We start from the raw sequence: 21,160 nt of genomic DNA on the forward strand, positions 1-21,160 counted from the left end.
TCACAGAAAGAACTCCAAGTTTCATATTACCTCAAACCTGATGCTTTTGAATGGACTCATTTTACAGATTTGGCTGCTGTCTTTCCTGTGTACAGTAACCGAGCAATTGGAGGGGGTGGGGGAGCCTCTGAAAACCATAGGTAGAAAAATAAAATTATATATATATCGAATGGTATACAGGGCCTAGTGTGAACTAGGTCCAAGGCTCAAATTTGCCTTTTAAATTCCTCATATAACGATTGTGCTGCTGGATTCATCTGTTAGAGCTGGTTATGTGGTTTTTGTATCTTCAGACAGGAACCACCAGTTCTTATCCTTCTCCTCCTACAAATAGGTTTGTTTTCTTCAAAATAAGAAAGGTTGGGGTTGGCTAGACATTCAGTGTCTTGCTTTCGCTTATTGGAAAAGGCTGGCTACAAAATGCTGGGAGTTGTAGGGCTTTCTCTTGTCTAAACATGCATAGCATTGCACCCTTAAGATGCTACATGCAACTGACGATGATGCATTACTTCAAAGTGCTGCAGCACCATCTTGTGACAGGCTCATCCATTTGCTTGAAATGGTAGCTTGCTTCTGAAATGCATCCCAACTAAAGCAGAGGGTGGCAGCACTCTTGCCCATTAGAGTAAAAATCGAAAGGCGCTCCCACCTAGGGTTATTAGTTTCTACATTACAGAATTGTTCAGTCATCTCAAATTAATGGATACTTTTGCCTTGTGGAAGAATAACTCAAGGAGAACTTCCGATTCAGTTTCATATTTTTCCTGCCATCACATTAGATTACTTATGTGATCTATGGCTTATGGAACTCCCTGCCCCGGGAGGCTAAGTGGGCTCCTTCTCTCCACTGTCCTTCCATTTCTGACCAAGCAGGCCTTCCAGTTGGGTGTAGTAGTCTGAGTGTTGAACTGGGAAGACCCAGGTTCAAGTCTCCACTCAGCCACAAAGCTCACCAGGTAACCAGTCACCGACTCTCATCCTAACCTACCTCAAAGGGTTGTTGTGAGGTTAAAATGGAGAGGAGGATCATGTATGCTGCCTTGGCCTCCTTGGACGAAAAAGGCAGCATATAAATGTAACAAACAAAATGGTCTGTTGAGTTGGCTGCTGTTTGTATTCTGTCATTTTTGGTGTGTTTTAATTCGTGTTTTTAACTACATTTTTAAAAATGTTTTTATTATTCTTAGCCACCTTGAGTGCCATTTTCTTGGTGGAAAGGCAGGGTATGAATAAACTAACAAATATGTCTGGGGTGCTTTCTCCCCTTTTCCTGAAGTTCAACAATTGCCTTTTACGCAACACAGAGACGTGGCATTCATTATCTGTTCATTTCATCACAAGAATAGCAATTTTCTGTGGCCAGATGAACAAGGCTGGTCAGTAACATCACCCTCAATCTAGAAACATAGAAGGGTTTCTATGGAAGGGTTTCTTCCATCCTCCCTCTGAATCAAGTCTATACAAATAAGTCCCCCCGCCCCTGCCCCCTTATACCAAATCAGCGTCTGGCCTTTTTTTCAGTATTATAGAATCTATTCTGTACTACATGAGGATCTGCCAAGGAACTCCGACATGCAAAATGAACAGCATGTTACTGGACCCTTACCTGTCAGCATTTAAACTGGGGTGTTGGACATCAGGCCCATGGGTCAAATTCAGCCTGCCTGGGTACCCAACCCTGCCTGGGTTCCCCAAATGACCACACACCCTTCCACCATCCCCTTTTCTCCAACCATTGATCATTTGGTGGTTTCCTAACTTTTGTGATTTTTTCCCCCGTTCTAAAAGCTTGAAATGCCCTTAAGGATTAGTTACCGGAAGAGCTTTAAACTAAAATGTGCTGGTATTTTACCCCACCCCTTTTTACTTTGGCCTCACCCACCACTGGAATGTAGCCCTGAGAGATTCTCCAAAACTGGATTTGGCTCTCCAGCTGAAATGGGTTCAAGGCTCCTGATTTAAAGTGTGTGCGCGGTCAGTAGGTGAAGCCAATTAACACTCCAATATGAACAGTCACAGGAGAAAGTGTATTAAGCAGTATTGTGTCATATTCAGGCAGAGGCATGTTTAAACCGCTCTGAATAGTCTCCCTTGTAAACCATTTCCAGAGGTGCAGTTGTTATTTCCTGTGGCTTGAACAGGGACAAAGGTGTTGCTGTTTTTATCACACAGGTATTAATCAGCTCACCAGTGCAAAAATGTCTTTATTGTTTTGTGGATGGCAACTGTTAATAAGGTAATTATCAAGAAAGCTTGTCCCATAATAAATGTGTTAGTCTTTAAGGTGCTACAAGACTCTATTGCTCTTGTAAACAAGGGAGACACACATACATTTAGAAAGGGCACCAGAGTTCCCATCAAAAACAGCTTTGGTTTTTATAGGTAGGGAATTAGTCACATGTACACCAATCACCTCTCCTACAATTGGTTTATACTTTGCTGCCAAATAGATACTGCACATGAGATAACTCTATAGTTTGCAAGTTAGACGTAAGTCAACATGACTGGGTTGATCATTGTCATGACCTGATATATTCTAGTGGGGAAGCAACCCAATTTAGTAGCCATAGACACAACAGAACAAGTTATTTGTGGAGCCTATAATATACATGAGTTTGTGTGCAAGTGACAGTCGAGTAAAGTAAGCATAAAGAATAGGCTCTAAAATAGCCTCCCCTAACCTAGTGCTCTAAAGATGTGTTGGACTAGAACTCTTATCTTGTTGGCTGAAAATGATGGGAGTTGCAGCCCAACACATCTTTAGGGCACCAGATTGAGGAAGGCTGTTCTACAGGCACAGAGCTACCAGTAATAGTACTCCTACTGTATATAACTGCGATCCAAAATCCTTATGAATTTTCAGGCATTTCTGCCATACTAGAACCACCTTAAGGACATGCGTGTTATCAGTTTTATGTCATGCTATAGAAACGTGGGATCCCTATACTTATACCCGGCAAATATTTCTAAAAACGTAATGCTGTGTTTCATATTTTTTTTCGCTGGGGGGGGTACTTTCCACCAAGAATGTCTTTTAAAAGGATGCAACTTCCAATAAATGAGAGTGGGTTTGGTTTTCCGGATCTAGCTATGTACCATTGGGCCTATTTGCTGGCCTTTACTAAATTTTGGTCTTTTCCACTTAGATTTTCCACCTTGGTCAGTGTTGGAATCTTCTTGTCTGGAGCCTCTCTTTAAAGGGTTGGTATTAGGTTCTTGGCATATTTAGGCAGACAGAGCTTCTCCCACAAATTTGGCAGCTAGAGAAGTGTGGTGTATAATGTCACGTCAATTACAGTTTGACCCATTATCCCATGCTAAATTGATTTTATGGGGAAATCCAGATTTAAGAATCGGAAAGAAATTGTTTTTATGGCAGACCTGGACAGATAAAATGATCTTTACCCTGGATCAGTTAGTGGGGGTTGATGAGTTCTTGTTATTTTCAACTTTCCGAGATCAATCTAATTGTTGGAAGTGTAATGCAGTCAATGCTTCTGTTATTCATATGTTTTGGAAATGCCCAATGGTTGCATCCTTTTGGGAGGTAGTTATTATATGGATACATTTTGTATTGGAAAGCTGTTTAATATTTACTGATGTAAATGTTCTTTTAAATTACTTACGTGTTTCTTGGAATGTAACATATGGCCAGCATAAATGGATTCACACCCTTTTGGTTGCTAAAAGACTGATACTATGATACTGGAAGGATAAAAGCTCACTGCACATAATGCCATGGATTGAAGACTTAACAACACCAGCAACATTTGAAAGAGTGGTATATAGACATAGCTTGCAAATAGACTTATATGTGGATATTTGCTTTTACTGAAGTTTATGTGCAACCTATTTTTTTTTTTACTTTCTTTTACTCCTTCTAGAATATTGTAAAAATACAAAACTGAGAGTTTTAGAATGTTATTATACTTTTTTCTTTTTGGTTTTGTTGTTTTTTCTTTGTTGAAACTTACAATTTAAAAACTAGAAAAAAAAGTAATGCTATAGAAAATTTCCTACACCTGTAATTCCCATTGCAGAATTAATTTCACTATCTCCACCTCACCCCCGAAACTTTGTCCAGATAAGATAGGGTTTCTTCCTATGCACTATTTTTGTGAATATAAGCCAATGTCTGTCTTCTGTGGAAAGACCTTTCAAGACTCATTCTAGCAACTATTAGAGGAAAGCCTCGCATGGAACATACATTTCAATTACATTTTTTAATTCATTTTGTCTCTTTAAAGACAGCTATATGGCTTGGGCTTCACAGTATGCTTTCTTCCAATTGTTTAATATCTGCAAACTAAGTTCCTTATTTTTGCTAACAAAAAACACCACACTGGTGCCTGTCATAGCACAAGATGGCTTGCAATGGAGATTCAAAAAGGGGCATAGGTACAAATAAAATGTGTCATATTTACAGTAAGTAGTTAGAATAAGACTTGTTATTATAGATTAAATGTAGAACTAAGATTCCACGATTTACAAAGCACAACCCACGGGGATTTAAAAAATTTATTCAGACATTTCTTTTGAGCATGTGCTCTTCCCATTTCCAGCAGTTAATTTAATTTCAGTGCAGAAATTAGAAAAGAGAAAAGTTAAGTCAGAACACAGGCATGGTATAACTGATAGAACATCTTTGGTACTCGTCAGCTGATCTAAACTTTACAGCTCAGTTCATCAGTGCAGAAAAACAGGCACGTACATTTAAGAACACAAATTGCAAAGTAAGAACTGCTAAAGTAAAATTTTTTTGAAAAAGTGAAATTTTTCTTTTAACCAGCTTGCATGGGCCTGTGAAGTTACAGAAGTGGAATTTCCCGTAAATTCTGAAATGTAGTAAAAATTTAAAAAGCAAAATTCACAGTGCCTCAATTTTGAGTCTTCCTCACAGTCTAAATATATATTTTCACAACACTTGTGTGATACAGAAAAGAGCCCTAATGCGTGCATAGGCTCTGAGACATTAAGGTTGTACTCTTTAAGTATAGGAAGTTCCACTGAACACGTTCAGGGTTGGGCCGTAAGACTTCAGCCATAGGAAGCTGCCTTATTCCGAGACAGACCATTGTTCCATCTAACACAGTAATGTCAACACTGACTGGCAGGTGCTCTCCTCGGTTTCAGACAAGGGTCTTTCCTGGCCCTACCCAGACATGCCAGGAATTGGACCAGGGACATTCTGCGTGCAAAGCATGTGCGCTATCACTGACTTATGGCCCACTTGGACCAGCATTCTAGTACATGCTCAGAACTTGCATTCCAGTAACAAAGGACTTAACCTGAAACAAGTTTTATATATTTTTAAAAAATCAGTACAATCTATCTCCAAGTAAAATGTGCTTAGGGTCAAGTTGCCAGTCTTTTCACTAAGTGCTGCATGCCACGTTGCTTTCAAGAGACATAGCTTCACCGTCTTGGAAGAGCATCTGTATCTTCAAGATGTATGAAAAATGTAATGTTGGAAAAATAACACATGTACCTTAAGAGCTACAATAAGACCTTAGATGCCATCCCTGCATGCACCACTTCTTTGAAACAGATGTATTTCTTCTTCCAGAATCACAATGTTACATACCTTAAGGCAGCTTTCCCCAACACGGCAACCTCCAGATATTTTGGATTGGTCCCTGACCACTGGTCATGTTGGCTGTGGTTGGTGCGGTTGTAATCCAAAACATCTGGAGGGCACCAGGTTGGGGAAAGCTGCCTTAAGGTATGGAACACTGTGGTGCTGGAAAAAGAAAGGCTGTCTTACGGTATGCATTTTAGCTCCTGATCATGCACAGCTGTCTTCTAAAACGAAACAAAAAATACCAAGACTAAAGATGTTTTACACCAATGATGTCAGCTTGATATTTGCTTAGATCACAAGGGTGCAGCTATCAAAACCCTTTTCTCGACCCCTTAAGTGGTTCCAGAGAAACCCTAGAAATGTGCCTCAGAATAAGCAGACTACAAGCTCCAATGCTCAAGAATCCTACAGGAATCCCGGGTCCTACAAGTCCCCAGCAAGAACATTAACCACCGGAGCGTGTCATCTTCTTCTTGAAATGTGCGGCGTCAGCCCAAGTTATCCAAACTATGCAAGCTTCTATTGGTGTTATCACCACTAGAAACACGTGGGAAAATGACCACCCACTCTTGTAAAAATACTTTCACATCATCAAGATCACAGATGCTAGCAGAGTTTTAACAACTTCTTCTCCCTACCCCACCCCAGCTTTACTTCCAAATTATAGTATATATAAAAACTGTGTGAAGTTAGTGGTAAGGCATTTTATGTTCTCCAAACTACTGTGACAGGAGACCTCTTACACTGCATTTCAACCCCGCCATTAAAGCTTATGAGCAGTGCAAAACTTCCATTTCCTGAGGTATTGCTAGACTGCATGTAGATATATTAATAATACTGCATGTATTTAAGAAGACAGGAATCTTTCTCCAAAGTGATTTTTTTTTAAGTAGCATGCCTTAAAGCGACTGTACCGGTTTCCTGAAGAAATATTTCAGGACCACAGCTCCAAGTACCCACAGTCTTACTGATATTTATGCATCAACGTAATTATCTCTTTGTACATGCGCTGTGGGGCATCGATGCCCCAGATGAAATCCAGATGTTCCCATTCAGGTATTTCTTTGTGGTAAACTAGGTTTGGGACCTGAGTCAGCAACAGGGCAACATCCTTGGGATCTGCAAGCCAGTCATGACCGCCAGTCCAGAGAGCCATGGGAACAGCCATCTCTTTTACTTTGTAGAATGGTGGTGTTGACTAAAGGGAAGGGAAGACAACCGTTTAAAAGCAATTTGTAGCTTACAAACACTGCAAAGGCTTCCTGACAAAACAGTCCCCATAGTAAGACAACACTTCATCCCGGGCAGGGGGTCAAGTCAGAATCCCAAGTCATGTGTTAGTCACCCCATTTTTGCCAGCACGCAGTAACAGAGGGACGATCTGCATGGTACACACAGGAGTGCGTAATGATGCCACAGTGGACTGTTTTTGCCCCAAGAGGCACAAGTATGAGTGGAGAAGCAGTAAGAGGCAGGGAATACCTAACCTCACACCCATTAATCTGCTTCAAAATGCCCCCCGGCTGCTTTCCAGATGCTGAGAGAATGCTACTCACACAGAAAATACCATCCCCATTTCTAATATCATTACAATGCAGACAGCGGTTGTGTGAATTTCATAGGTATCTGCTGGATAATGCCTGTAATATGACATATGACAAGAAAGACACAACCATCTCTTCCCTCCACCCCACACATGTTTTGCTACTCTATTTTCAACTGGATGAAAGTTCCTACAATGTACAGTTCAGCAGATGGAGTGCTCCCAGAGCTACCAATCAAAAGACATAGTGCAGCTATGCTTATTCCATCTTTCCTCTCCTTCACAGACTTTCTGGGGTAAGAAAAAAAAAAAAAGATGGAAGTAGTGGTGGGAAAACATGGGAGGGTTACAGGAAAGACGACCATGTCTGGACCATCTGTAAAGTTTTCTATGATTAAGGCAGGGTGATTGCTCAAAAAGCCTCATCTGGAAGCACCGAAAGAGTCTTGTTGCACCCTAAGGACTAACACAATTATTATGGCATAAGCATTCGTGGACTAAAGTCCACTTCTCCCAGATGCATGAAGTGTTATCCTGAGCTTCGGGGGAGGGGGTGTACACGCACGTGCACACATTCACACACACGGGTGGGGGTGAGGAGTAAAACAGCGAGGTCAAAGGGAAATGACATGCAGAAAGCACAGACAGCGACAAATGTGTTATCATCAATTGTTATCAATAGCCAGCAGAGGGTGGTGAGCTGCCTATTTTGAAATTTAAGGAAGCAAGCAGGGGAGGGGGAAACTGAAACAAGCTACAGTCACTGAATTTGAGCCCACATCTCTCTACGTTTTTTAAAGTGTGCGGAGCGAGAAAGAACAGCAGTACTAGCCACTGCCACAGCTCCCTGACGAGTATCTCCAAACTCCTCCACTCTCATAACTTTGCGCTTTATACATATTGTGCCATTTGCAACTTGTGGGAGGAACTGCGTTACAGAAAATGCAGCTGCAAAACATGCTGCCCTATCAGCCCACAGAAAGTGTCCAGGTAAAATCAAACCAGGGCAACACCAACATACACACCCCTTAATAATGAGCATTGGTTATAAAAGAACCCTTGGTTATAAAAGAAGGTTGTGATAAAGAGTTAGTTTAACTTCATTTCAGCCAACTTAAATTATATGAACAGCAGCCTTTGTCACCAAGTACCTATGGCAAGACATTACCAGTTTCTACTCTATGTAAAAAAAACAACAACAACCCAAACACAGGTATGTGATTTAACCAGATCAGAGTGAATTACAATCACAGAACCAAGAGGGTCTAGTGACTTTTCCAACAGTGAAAAATTCTTACCTGGTTATAGTGAGCCATGTTTTCTTTCTTGCTTCCCCAATCAAAGGCTTTGAGCTCCCCAGACTTCACAGCCTGAAAAACAATTATGCCTCACTGACATGTGCACAGGCATTCACAAAACTGTATCATGGCACCACCACAGGCAGGAATTTCAAACACCTGAATATCCATGCTATAATTCAGGCTATCCGATAAAGACAAATTTCTAGCCACTTTTTTTTAAAAAGGAGGAGAATAGAGATTAATATTTTAACCACATAGGATAGACAGAGCCACCTGAAAGCAACAGATACTTTATGAGTTTTTGTAGTTTTCCTGTAACACTCGTCGACCTAAGTCTCCCCATCTTATTTAATGTCTTGAGAAAGGTTGGAGAGATGTGCCACCAAGTACATGTCCTTATCCTGGGAAAGCAGTTTATAAATGGTGTAACTGAAGGCACAATTCTAAACAGGTTTACTCAAACATCCTACTGAACTCAACTGGTGCAAGATGGCGCTGGTCCTTTCTAACTCCGATTCTGTGTCTTAGCTTGCAACCCTAGAACACACTCTGTTGTGATTGTTTAGGATAGCAACCTAACAGTGCAATCCTAGGCACGTCTACTCAGAAGGAAGAGCCATCGAGTTCAGTGGAACTTCCTCCCAGGAAAGTGTGAATAGGATTGCAGGCTAAGACTCCACAGAAATGGAGTCAGAAAGGACCAACTCCATCCAGCCCCTCCACATTCCAAAGGCAGTGCCCTGCACCCACGAGCACATCCCGTACAATCGACCCAGACAGCAGATGCACGGCAAGCAGCACTTAGGAAGCATTAGCTCTAAAGGACTCCTGCTAGCAAGCTACCTTCTAATACTAAAGGCTATGACACTAAGGGCATCTCTACACAGGGCTTTTATCCCACCATCGAGATAGGTTACTCAGAGAACTTTGCAAGTCCTTTGCATGGTCATCAACCACCAGGGCATCTCCTGCGCTAACTGACCTTTACCCTGGTTTTTAAAAGGTGGGAGATAACCCAATAAGGAATGTTAATCTGGTATATCGGCTGTGTATAATGACGGAGTTGTGCTATACTACAGAGCCATCTAGTGGCTGTATAATACATAAACATATAGAATTTGCAGACAAATGAAGTCCTAGAATCAAAGCAGGTGTCTGCCCATGTAAACGAGCTGAACTTAATCCCACAAAGAATCCGGAAGCAAAAGCCCCGGTAAGTTGTGGGATAGAACGCCTAGTGTGATGGCAGCCCGAGTGCCACAGATAGAGGAAACCCAAGTCCATATCCTGCACTACTACAAACCTGTGAAAAGCTTATTTATTTATTTATTTATTTATTTATTTATTGCATTTATATCCCGCCTTTTTCCCTCTTGCGAGGAACCCAAGGCAGCTTACATTCTCCTCCTCCTCTCCATTTTATACTCACAACAACCCTGTGAGGTAGGTTGGGCTGAGAGTGTGTGACTGGCCCAAAGTCACCCAGTGAGCTTCCATGGCCGAGTGGGGACTAGAACCCGGATCTCCCAGCTCCCAGTCCAACACTCTTGCTTATGAACGGGCAGGTTTTCTTCTGTACATAGTGACATTAGCTAGACATGTCAAAGTCAAGTCACACCTATCTTTGCAGGGTTGTTTTGATGAAGCAATACAGAAGCTACCAGCAACTGCATTCAACGCGATGTGTTCCAAATCATAATAGTGCTAGCCTTATGCCACCAAGACACGGCACCATCCCAAACACCCAAATTATTCATGAAGTATCAAGAATCCCAAATACTACCGAAATGTAGCACTTTGTATTCCACATACAAATGGACTATCTGATCAATGAAGAGTACTCATTGCTTCTGAAATACCCTAATTTGTTCATTTGCGCACGCGCGCGCACACACACACACACACACACTTCAGTAGCCTTACATTTAAATCCTTCATCGTAAAATGAAATTATCTGTGTTGAATGAGATAAATATAGAGGCCAAGTTATTGAGTTGCATCTTCCTTCTATCACAATTCTTAATTTTATTCTTAACACCTTATTCCTTGGAATATAGCCACCCATTCAAAATCTTAAAATCAATGCCTCAAGCATCTTTAAACCTGATTGAGGATTTAGGGTCTACCTGACTCCAGTGAAGCATAGTCTGGACAGATGTTCCAGCTGGACAGTGTGTTGAATATACATCTACTCGAGTCTGTAACAAACAGCAAAATTATTAGCTGAATTTATCGAAAAGCATAACGGCCATTTCACTTCCTTTTTTTTTACATTTGGTTTGGTTGAACAGACAAGTGAACCACAGCGTAGTGTTTGGATATCGTGCAAATAGTTTCCTTATTTGTAGAGAAGTAGTAACTACTGACACCCTTTTAGGGAGGCCAACTTGGTACTCTGAGCTGCTAGCCACCATTTGCAATATTACTTTACCAGATGTGATATTAGCTTAGAGTAGGATGTTTAAATTCAACTGTCCCATGAAATTAATGCAATATTTTACACTTTACATGTTACTTTGTGAAATCCTATGCATGCTTACTTAGATGTAAATCCCACTGTGTTCAACGGGGCTTACTCCCAGGTAGATGAACATAAGATTGCAGCCCTAATGACACTTTTCATGATACAGCACAACTCACCTACGGCCATTTCAGATGTGACAGTTAGCTATTTAAGGAATGGGCCATGGGCTTACCCCAGCCTGGTTTGGTGTCATGTCCAGTTGTTACCAGCCATGCTTAAGGGCACTCCTGAATTCTAAATAGGAACTCTGAACTGGCATTCAGGAACACTCTTAACAATGGTAACACTGAACCTGGGTGACAGGAAAGGAGAGTCTAATGCCACAGACTGCTCCTGATCCATAAGGAATGGCAACATACCTTACTTTGTGCACCAGCCCCCATCAGTCCTCTAGGTGTGGCATACTAGCTACAAGCATGCAAAGTCAGCACTATCACATACAGCTCACTTCCATATTTTGGAGATTGTTGTGTACCACGCACTGATGCATCCAAGTGTTGTGTTCCAGTTTCAAAGCACACATGGGAGACTGCCTGGGAATCAGGCTTCCTGTACTGAGCGGGGGGTTGGACTTGATGGTCTTGTAGGCCCCTTCCAACCCTATGATTCTATGATACACAAACCCATCTCTTTTTTTCTTTTTTTAAATGGCATTTATAACCATGGATGGGTGTTAGCAGGAAGGGGAAAAAGAAAGGGCAATAACTGTGTCAGAGTTGTATAGGTAACTATTTAGTACCATGACACAATCAAAAAACTGTAACAAGGAAAGAAATGTATGGGACTACAGGTTACATGTAGGCAATTAGGTTTTTTCCAAGACTTCAAAAGTAATGTGACTTTAGAGTTCAAGCTCATTTTGTCCAAGATAAGGTCCGGGGGGGGGGGGGGTGCAAAGGTGTGGTTCGTGGGCTACATGTGGCCCACCCAGCCATTTCTGGCAACCTACCAGACGCCCTTATATCTGCCTCTGCAGTGGCACTGGCTGCCCCTTGCTTATGTCCAATCTCTGATGAGATAAGCAAGGGATTTCACAGGTGCGCGTGCAAGTGCAAGGCCCCCTGGCACCACACAATGCAGCCCTCTGGGCCAAAAACTTTGTTCACCTCCATTATGCAAGAGATTAGTTAGTGCACTATATTCAAGATGTAGCCTCTTACACACAGCCTGGCTCTCCATCCCTCTCTATGCAACCTGGTGCCCTCCAGGTATTTTGGACTACAGCTCCTATACGCCATAACTAGGATGGCCAGAGGTCAGAGATTATGAGAGATGTAGTCCAAAACATCTAGAAGGCACCAGGTTGCCTGTCCCTGCTTAGTCTATTAGAACTTAAGAGCGCTGCTGAATGCGTATATTCCATTCATTTAAAGGCACCTCCACACGCATAAAATTTTTAGATTTTATGCTAAAAATTATACACCCTCTGCCCATTGTTAGGTGGTCGGAAACCTTACCATATTTAGGTTGTTCTCATTAAACCCACACAGCAGAAAGAAAACGTTGCCACAGAGATTTTCAAGTAATATGTGGTCACACAGGTGGGTAGCAAGCCATCTTATAACTTTGTTCTGGGGAAGAAATTGCTTAGTTCCAAAGAATTCCTGCCAAAACAAAAACATTAATATACAGGTGATTTTTCTAGAAAGTTTTTTCCCCCCTAGGAATGCTCCCAACAATATCAAATACCAAACTATCACAAAGAATATTACAAGAATCTTCTACTCCACCATTTATCATAGAAATATCCATTTTGATCTGATCATCAATAGACCAATTCCTAATGTAAACCTATCTTTTGACAGGAAAAAAACATCCCAGTCATTTTTGTATTATTTCAGATATCCCATGACAAGAGTGCCACCCATAACAACTATTAAAGTGATGGCACACCCCGATCTTTCCACTCTACCCTGTAAAACAAACAAACGAGCATTTGCTGCTCTTTAACTCAAAACCAAAAGGAATAAGTGGAAGGGTTGTTAGCAATAGCAACTTTTTCTAACTGTATGCAGTATAATCTACAATACAGGAAGGGCCAAAACAGGTTTACTGTAGAGTGACATGGCAATATATGCAGCCCAGCCTTACATTATGACTAAACCATCATATGGCACACACACTTTCTTTGGCTTTTGAGTCTTTGTACTATTGAGCAATTTGCCAGAGAGAGAACTTCCCCTTTATCACACCCTCAAAGCTTGATTGCTGCAAAGCCAAGCTGTAGTAACATCCAGCACCATTAACGTAACAACTGGTAATACTCATTCACATCCTACATGCACGATCATGCAGAAGGGTCCCACACCTGCTCTGGCAGCACCTACAGCCGTCTGCGATACAGGTGAGCCACGCCTTGGCACGCATCCAACTTGAAGCCAAGGTGCTTCCAGAGTGGTTCGGGAACAAGCCCTGTTGCAGTGGCTCCCACAATGTGAGTGTAATGTCAGAAGGAGCCAGAACAAACCTGACACAAAAGACTTGTAGTCATGGCACATACCACCTCTGAGGCAGGGGAAGGCAACCTTTTTGGGCTGTGGGCACATCTGGCAATTTGAGAAACCGTCCTGGACCCCACCACAAAATGGCTGCAGTGGGAGCTGTGGCAAAGGACAAGCAACCTGCCCCAAAGACTGAGACAATTCCTTTGAACCCGCAGTTTTCAGCACCAGTGGAAACCTATTTCACAGCAATCCCAGCTGCTGTTAAGAAAATATGTTTAAAAAAAAGGAACGGGAGAGTTGGGCACCTTGGTGGGTGCCAAGAAAGGTGTCCGGGGCACCTCGGTCCTCATCAAGGGCACCACACTGCCTACTCCTGTTTTAAGAGTACTGCTTTCAAGACCCTTGGCTATGCTGCCAAATAGCCAGTAGCCATATGGGCATGTTTGCATCTTTTGCAATGCAGCAATGATTCAGTAGTCCCCACAGTAACTTCAGCAGGTACTTCACTTCTGTACTGCTTGCATGGCCACTTCAGTGAGGATTAAACTGCTGTCGTGCCTCTTGACTTCATCCCCATGCAGAGAATACCAGCAGCAGCTATTGGCTCTGTTTGAAATGGGACCTCTGCCTGTTTCTACCAAGGAGAGGTGTAGCGCAGCACAACACCAAGAGTGATCTGCGAACCACAAACTCCCAGGTCAAATATCACCTCTGCCCCAAATTCATTAGGGGGCTTTAGGCAGTCGACAATCTTTCGTCCTTAACCTTCTTACCCAGCAATCTGCAATACAGGGCTAATACTGACCACCTTACAAGCTGTTGGGAGGATTACAGAGCGGATATGTGTGAAACGCCTTGGACAGTCAAAAAGCTCTATATAAATGCCAAAAAAATATGATTGTTACAGAACCATCAACAATTACAAGCATTCCAAGGGAAGCATCAAAAACCTATAGGTCAATCTTCTAGCAGTACTTCAATGCTAAACCGTTCGCGCCTTAGTGTAAACCTGGAGAGGAAATGTTCAGCAAAGAAGACTGCACTCAACTGTAAGTGAAACAGCATCCTACTGTTACAGCAAACATACAAATATTAGGAAGGCCAGCTGAACATGCTGCCTGTCAAAACAACATACAACGGTGAGGAGTGCGCGATTAAAAAGGTACAAGGCATGAAAGACAAGTGGGAACAAGCCCTCTTGAAGAAGTTCTCAGCCCTGTGCATAAACTTTCAATTCTCTTTTTCTATGCATACAAGTCTTAACAGGAAAGACCTAATCAGCTTAATGCCCCCCCCCCCCGCTTGTAAGCTTCTTAGAGGTTTTTTGGCTGGTCACCATTGGAAAAGAAAGCTGGCCTTGATTTATCTTTGGTATGATAATGAAACAACTCTTTGCATTATGACAGAGAGGGCAAATTGGCAGTAACTGTCCCAATTAATATAAAACAGGAGAAAGAACTAGTTTTATGAATGATTTTAAAATTAAAAGACCGCTACAGTCCATCCAAGATAAAACCTGATCTGGAGTAATTCTCTTGACATTATGCGTGAACTTCTCTTAGGCTATAACAACCTCCCCCAACCTGAGGCCCTCCTGATGTTTTCAACTCCAACTCCCATCAGCCCCAGCCACCCAGTGGTCAGGGATTATGGGACTTATAGTCCAAAACATCCGGAGGGCATCAGTTGGGGAAGGCTAACCTTTAGACACAGAAGTCTTGAAGGCAACAGGCCATAAGAAAATAAGTACTCCCTATCTTGTGCATCTTTTTCAAACCCTTTTCAGGGCAAAATTCAAAGATCAGGCCCTTTGAATGGCACACATATTGTGTGTCCAGGGACTGTGTGTCTAGTTCCCTGGGCCGCCTATGGGTTTAGCAAAATAGTCTATCATACAGGGGAAATAGAAGAGAAGGAGGATGGCTATGAAATCCACTATGGCCATTAAATGAAAAGCCACTGAGAACTGATAAACACGATTTATAGCGGAATGAGACATTTCACATCTTTTACTAAAGATGGCAAATGGATCGGCGATAAGACATATTTAACACATTTATTTATGTATTAGTACATTTATATACCACAATTTTCCCTCTTGCAAGGAACCCAAGGTGGCTTACATGGTCCTTCTCCCCTCCATTTTATCCTCACAACAACCCTGTGAGGTAGGTTGGGCTGAGAGTCACTGACTGGCCCAAAGTCACCCAGTGAGCTTGATGGCCGAGTGCGGGGCTAAAACCCAGATCTCCCGAGAACCAGTCCAACACCCTAACCACTAGACTGCTGGCTCTCAGAGCAAAAACTATGAAAAGAACTTAGCTCTCACGTGATTAAAACACAAAAGATTCTTTTATTAAGAACTTCACGCGAACTGCTTTCACTATTAAAGGTCTGGATCCCAGTGCCAAGTTAATCACAGGGAGAGGGCACAGGCGGGAGTGCCCTGTCCCTAGGGTTCTGGCACATCTGCTGATCATCCGCTATTCCGCTGTACCCAAGTTCACAGCAAGCACAAATGCAGGTGATCATGACCTCACTTTAAATGGAGTGCTGGGAGAAAACGCTGGCAAATACAGAAGACAGTGGCTGGGCAGCCTCGAACAAAATCAGGAAGTGTCTTAAACCTCCAAGAATAGTGGCATGGTATGCTTGTACCTGTAATTGCCCCTGGCAGTGTGACTGGCCCTCAGCAGATTGGCACGACCCTCTTCTGTTTAATGCTTTCAGTCCAGATGACTGTTCACTGTTATTGCTTTGAATCGTTCTACAAAGCCAACAGAGTTACCCGTAGCTGTTATTTGCCACTGCACTGCCAAAAGTCTTATGGCTCTTTGACATGCCCAGTTACTCCATAGCTAAGAACTGTAATCCCATGCCAGGATCTGGCAACCTGTGGCCCTGGGCCTAATTTCTCACGCAGTCTAAATTAGGCCCTGGGCCTAATTTCAAAGAACCTCTGTATACGATCAGTTTAGACCTTTGGCAAGAGCGTTCTGTCCCTTTCCTGTCTGCCTGCTGGGCAGGAACAAATTGGGAAAGAGAGAAAAAGGGGTGGCAGAAAGAGAAAGGGAGTGATTCACCCACCTTTGGCTCTGACCCCACCCATCACCGATGCAGCCCCTGACAGATTACCTACAAGGGAACACAGTCCTTGACAGGAAACAAGGTCACCCACCCATGCCCAAATTCTTGTGAAAGCAGCTACTCCACTCCCTTTAAGATGTGTGCTGGATGCAGAAAAGGATATGAACATTGTTAACACACTTTAGACACACATACACCCCCCCCTACAACTCAGGCCTATGCCACCCACGGAAGTCCATGAAAAGAAGTCTGAGAGCAGCTCAAGAAAACCGCTGCCCCAATACGCCGGTAACAAGTTGCAGCATCAGCCAGCTTGAGCAGCACAGATGTCTCTAGGAGCATTACAAATACTCTCGGGTCATATGAAGTGTTTACTTTAAAAAGGAGACATCCGTTCAGTCTTTCTTCAAGGACGTGCAGAATAAAACAGAAGCACATTCCCAAGTACTTGGCTACATCTGGCAATATTTGCGCTCTGCAATTCAGACAAATATTTTATCCGAAATACATACTTTGAACAGCACTTCAGGAAACAGTCCAAGCTTGGCCATAGGGCTGGAGGAAAACTTCACTGTGGCAACTGGTGCCAATCCAAAAAACATTTTTACCTTCTTGGCTAACTGAGGCAATGTTGAAAATGCAATGAAAGCTGGGGTGGGGGAGAAGAGATATGAATATAGTTAGCAATGCAATCTTGAACACCCAAAGATTTTTTTTTTTTTTTTAGTCTTTTTCCTCATAACACAATAGCAGCCAAAGATACTGTGTTTTATGACCTTAATATGAACCTGTGAGAAACTGCTTTATGGCTACAACCTTCAAGTCAAAAGGAACTTTTATTTATTTAGACATGTCTGCCCCAATTTCTTTACAAAATAAATTTAAAGTGGCTTACAAAATTACCAAAACCCATCAATACATACAACAATAAAAACTATATGAAAAATACTGTAAACAGGATCACATAATAATAACAAGTTAAAAGATGTTTAAAAGCAGAGATAAGAGGTCATAGGAGCATGCCTGACCCCTGAAAGAGAGGCCACTAACCACACCCCTCTAGAGAGGTATAATTTAAGGCTATTGCAACAGAAAAGGCCCCGTCGCACATCCTAACCATGGTTCTGATCAACTTAGGGTGCAATCCTATGCATGTTTTGACAGATACAAGCCCTACAACTCCCAGTATGCCCCAGCCAGCCATGCTGGCTGGGGAATTCTGGGAACTGCAGGACTTACTTCTATCTAAACATGCATAGAATTGCGCCCTTAAAACCTTTAGGACTGCACACTTCCTCAGCAAGGTAAAAGTCAGGCAACAGACATTTACTTGATTAACATAATTTAGCCCTATTTAGGCATTCGCTTCATTGCTGAATAAGCATGCAACGGGGGAGAGCAAGGACCAACATGCTAGCTCCATCCCCCTCCAGCACTGACCCCATCACTGTTATGTGGAGGGTCGTGTACAGAGGGAAGCCTTTCCAGCTGTATAGGCTCCCTGCACAATTTGGGACACAATCCTATGCACATTTAGACAGAAAGAGTCCTACAACTCCCATGGAGCTATTAGAATGCCCCAGCCAGCCATCGTAGGACTTTCTTCCTAAACACGCATATGGCCGCAACCTCAGAAATTTGGGGAAAGCACATAGGCACTGCACTAATTTTCAGTGTAATAAATCATGGTTGATCAAACCCAGGTTATGTCTGAACTGGGCCAGTACCTTCCTGTACGACACTGAACAGACTAAATTTCTATTTCAAGCCTGCAAGACCTCAGACCCACCAGTCACATATAACTTGCCAAGTCCTTGACAACACCAGTTTTTATAACAGACAAGCAACAAACACAAGGAGGGTCTACAAAGTCGTGCCAGACTTTTCTAGCCCACACATTGCTTCTGGCAGATAATTATGATTTGCTTAAGGATGGAACATTAATATGGTACAGAATATCTTAACTCAGCCTAAAGCCACTTCAAAATATTAAAACATTACTTGCACAGAGAGCACTTCTAAGCTGGAAAAATGCATGAAAGTCACAAAGAAATAGTTATTCAAGATAATCCTTCATGTGTGTTCAGTGCTCTATTGGTAATCACTGCACTATGAATAAGCTCGCTCCTGAAGTTAACATGCAATAGTAACTGTACAGGTAAACATGTAGCTGTTAGAACTGCAAACATACGTTAAGAAGTTTATTAACCTACCTATTGTGGTACCCTGAGAATGGCCAATGTAAAATATTTGGTCCTGGCCAGTTTTGTTCAGGACAAAGTTTATTGAAGCTGGAAGGTCGTATTTAGCCATTTCATCGTAACTACAAAGGAAAGCACGACAGCCTTATGTTTAACATATAGAATATAATCCAGATCATCCAAGACTCAATTTCCTAAAATGCCTTATTTTCCACCCCACGTGTTAGAAAGGCTTGGACCTGGTAGACCGGGATTCAAGTCTCACCTCCATGGACCCAACCAGTCACCAATTCTCACAATTCCCTCACATGTGAAATACAATTTTATGACACCCTACCTGAAGGATTGTTTTAAAGGACAAAGTCGGTAAATGCTGTAAGAGTGCAATCCTATGCTTATTTAGACAGAAAAAGTCCTGCAATGCCCACCATTTCCCAGCCAGCCAAGCCATGCTGGCTGCGGAATGTGGGGAGTTGTAGGACTTTTTTTTTTTTTTTGTAAGCATGCATAGGGTTGCACCCTGAGGCACAATCCTATGGGGACAGTCAGCCTCCTCTGAACTCGGAGACAGCCGGCTGTCCAATGCAGGGCGAGCATGGACAGGATCCTCTCCGCTGTACTCTGGCTGCCCTGCCGTTACAGCTAGACAGCCAATTCTGGCTGACTAAGTGGGGCGCGGCAGAAAGGGGGGAGAGGCCAGACAGCACATGGGAAGCATCATAAGGACACTTCCATGGTCTCCTCCCCTCCCCACCCCACCCCTAGAAATGCCCTCTTTTTGCCCTCTCTGCAGTGCACTTATGAGCGCAGACTCGGGGAAGAACCACACTGCCTACAAGGTGGCGGGGAGTGAGGCTTCTGGAACCGAGCTCAGAGCCCTGGCTCCAAACTCGATTGCCAGAAACTGAAAAATCCTATGGCCTCCTAGACACTGTCTGGCAGCCATAGGATTGCTCCCTGCAGTACTTTTTGAATTAAAATTGAATTAACAATTGCAGTAGCTTTACTTGGCATCTCTCTTCCCCTTCTGCAATTGAACTTATTTTATATTAATGGTATAAAGATATATCATTCCTATTTATACCGTCTTCCAACTCTGGCAGGTTACACACTCCAACAACCAATTACGTTTAGTAAGTTCCCTTTACCTGAACATCCAGAATTCTTCATCTTTCACTGTATAGTTGATGTGCTTTCTGGACCAAGTATTACCTCTGCTGTTTCCTAGCCAAACATCATAACCAGCATCAGCCAGCATAAAGCCCAGGCTGTTGTAGTCCAGATTTGTCACCCAGTTACTGCCATCAGCAAGTAAACCATGCTGGAGAAACACAACTGGCTTGGGACCTGAAAGGGAAACATTTTAAATATAATTTAAACTGGCCCCTGGACTGCCCAAAGCTTCCCCACGCCCAGCTTAGAGTCTGCTTCCAAGGCAGCCATCCATCAGAACTTTTAATGCTGGTCATTGTGATAATTCCATGCCTACTATAGATTTAGGATGCACAGCAGGCCTGGCCAGCAATTTAACAGAATGAGGGTGCTTTCAGAAGTGATGTCTTTTAGCCTGGAATGAGTTACTGCTGAATGCAATACAGAAAGCAGGGGTTTTAAAAGCCAGCATATGCTCAACCCGTGCTGTTTACAGGTGTGGGAAATGAAAACAGCAGCCCTATTAGAGTCACTTGGGAAAGCATCCTTTACTTGCATCACTTTGATACCATGTAGCAAAATCTTCTACACTTGGCATCTTTCATACAAAGATGGGGACAAACTAAATATGCCATTTGTCATGATTCCAATCGGGACAAACGGTGGTGGGGACAAAGGGCAGCAGCGCCCCTGTCCCCATGCCAGCTATTTGTCCAAGAAAAAGAGAGCTATGCAAGAGCAAACTACGTGGCAAATGTCACATCCAGTTTAGCCTCCACTTAACTTTTCCAAAGATGTTTTTTGCAGCATTAAATGTATCCAAAAGACACAGATTTGAGAGAAGCAGTCAAGAGGTAAATGGACAGTTGGGAGAAAAAGCTACTGTCTCCAAGTTTGCTGCCAATAATAAGAATTGACCAACTGCATAGGCCAAAGTTTTAGTGGCTGTTAAACACTATTTAAACAGCCGGTAAGCTAAAAACTCTTTCCCCAGCTTCCATCCCCACTTCAAATCTTATAATGTGAGTGGGGATGAACGAGAAGCAGTAGCAACAGCTTAGCACCAAAAGCACAGGGCTCAGTCCTCCATCCCTTCATATAGTGTTTTCCCTGGAAAATTTGTCTATGCAAATTAGGGCGATTTGCATACCAAAATTTGCATTGGAAAATTTTCTGATGCCCTCGAGTGTAATTTAATTTAGCATGTTCATTTTACTTGTATTTAGTAAACCAAGCTAAAAAGAGGGGGTGGGTACCCCATGTTATGTTTTTGTCCCAATACAGCACACATATTTGACCTGAAATATTTGAGGAAAATATTAAAGCC

The 21,160-nt window shown here is 42.6% G+C and overlaps 1 protein-coding gene across 3 annotated transcripts in view; it reads right to left on the reverse strand.

Moving 5' to 3' along the window:
* Positions 1 to 4,205: 4,205 nt before the first annotated feature.
* LOC146350808 (putative lysosomal acid lipase/cholesteryl ester hydrolase) overlaps positions 4,206 to 21,160 on the reverse strand; it is a 29,022-nt gene continuing 12,067 nt past the window's right edge. For all 3 annotated transcript variants that reach the window (XM_084845779.1, XM_084845780.1, XM_084845781.1), the window contains 7 exons: positions 19,830 to 20,028; positions 18,694 to 18,803; positions 16,993 to 17,129; positions 12,407 to 12,553; positions 10,552 to 10,623; positions 8,423 to 8,494; positions 4,206 to 6,779 (listed from right to left, as the gene is read on the reverse strand). In XM_084845779.1, coding sequence (XP_084701905.1) covers positions 6,546 to 6,779; positions 8,423 to 8,494; positions 10,552 to 10,623; positions 12,407 to 12,553; positions 16,993 to 17,129; positions 18,694 to 18,803; positions 19,830 to 20,028 — 971 coding nt within the window. In that variant the 3' untranslated portion in view covers positions 4,206 to 6,545. The remainder of the gene's footprint in view (positions 6,780 to 8,422; positions 8,495 to 10,551; positions 10,624 to 12,406; positions 12,554 to 16,992; positions 17,130 to 18,693; positions 18,804 to 19,829; positions 20,029 to 21,160) is intronic.

The sequence above is a fragment of the Heloderma suspectum genome, chromosome 3 (assembly GCF_057233095.1).
Source record: "Heloderma suspectum isolate Gila_16-S chromosome 3, 16-S_ref, whole genome shotgun sequence".
NCBI classification, from domain to species: domain Eukaryota; kingdom Metazoa; phylum Chordata; class Lepidosauria; order Squamata; family Helodermatidae; genus Heloderma; species Heloderma suspectum.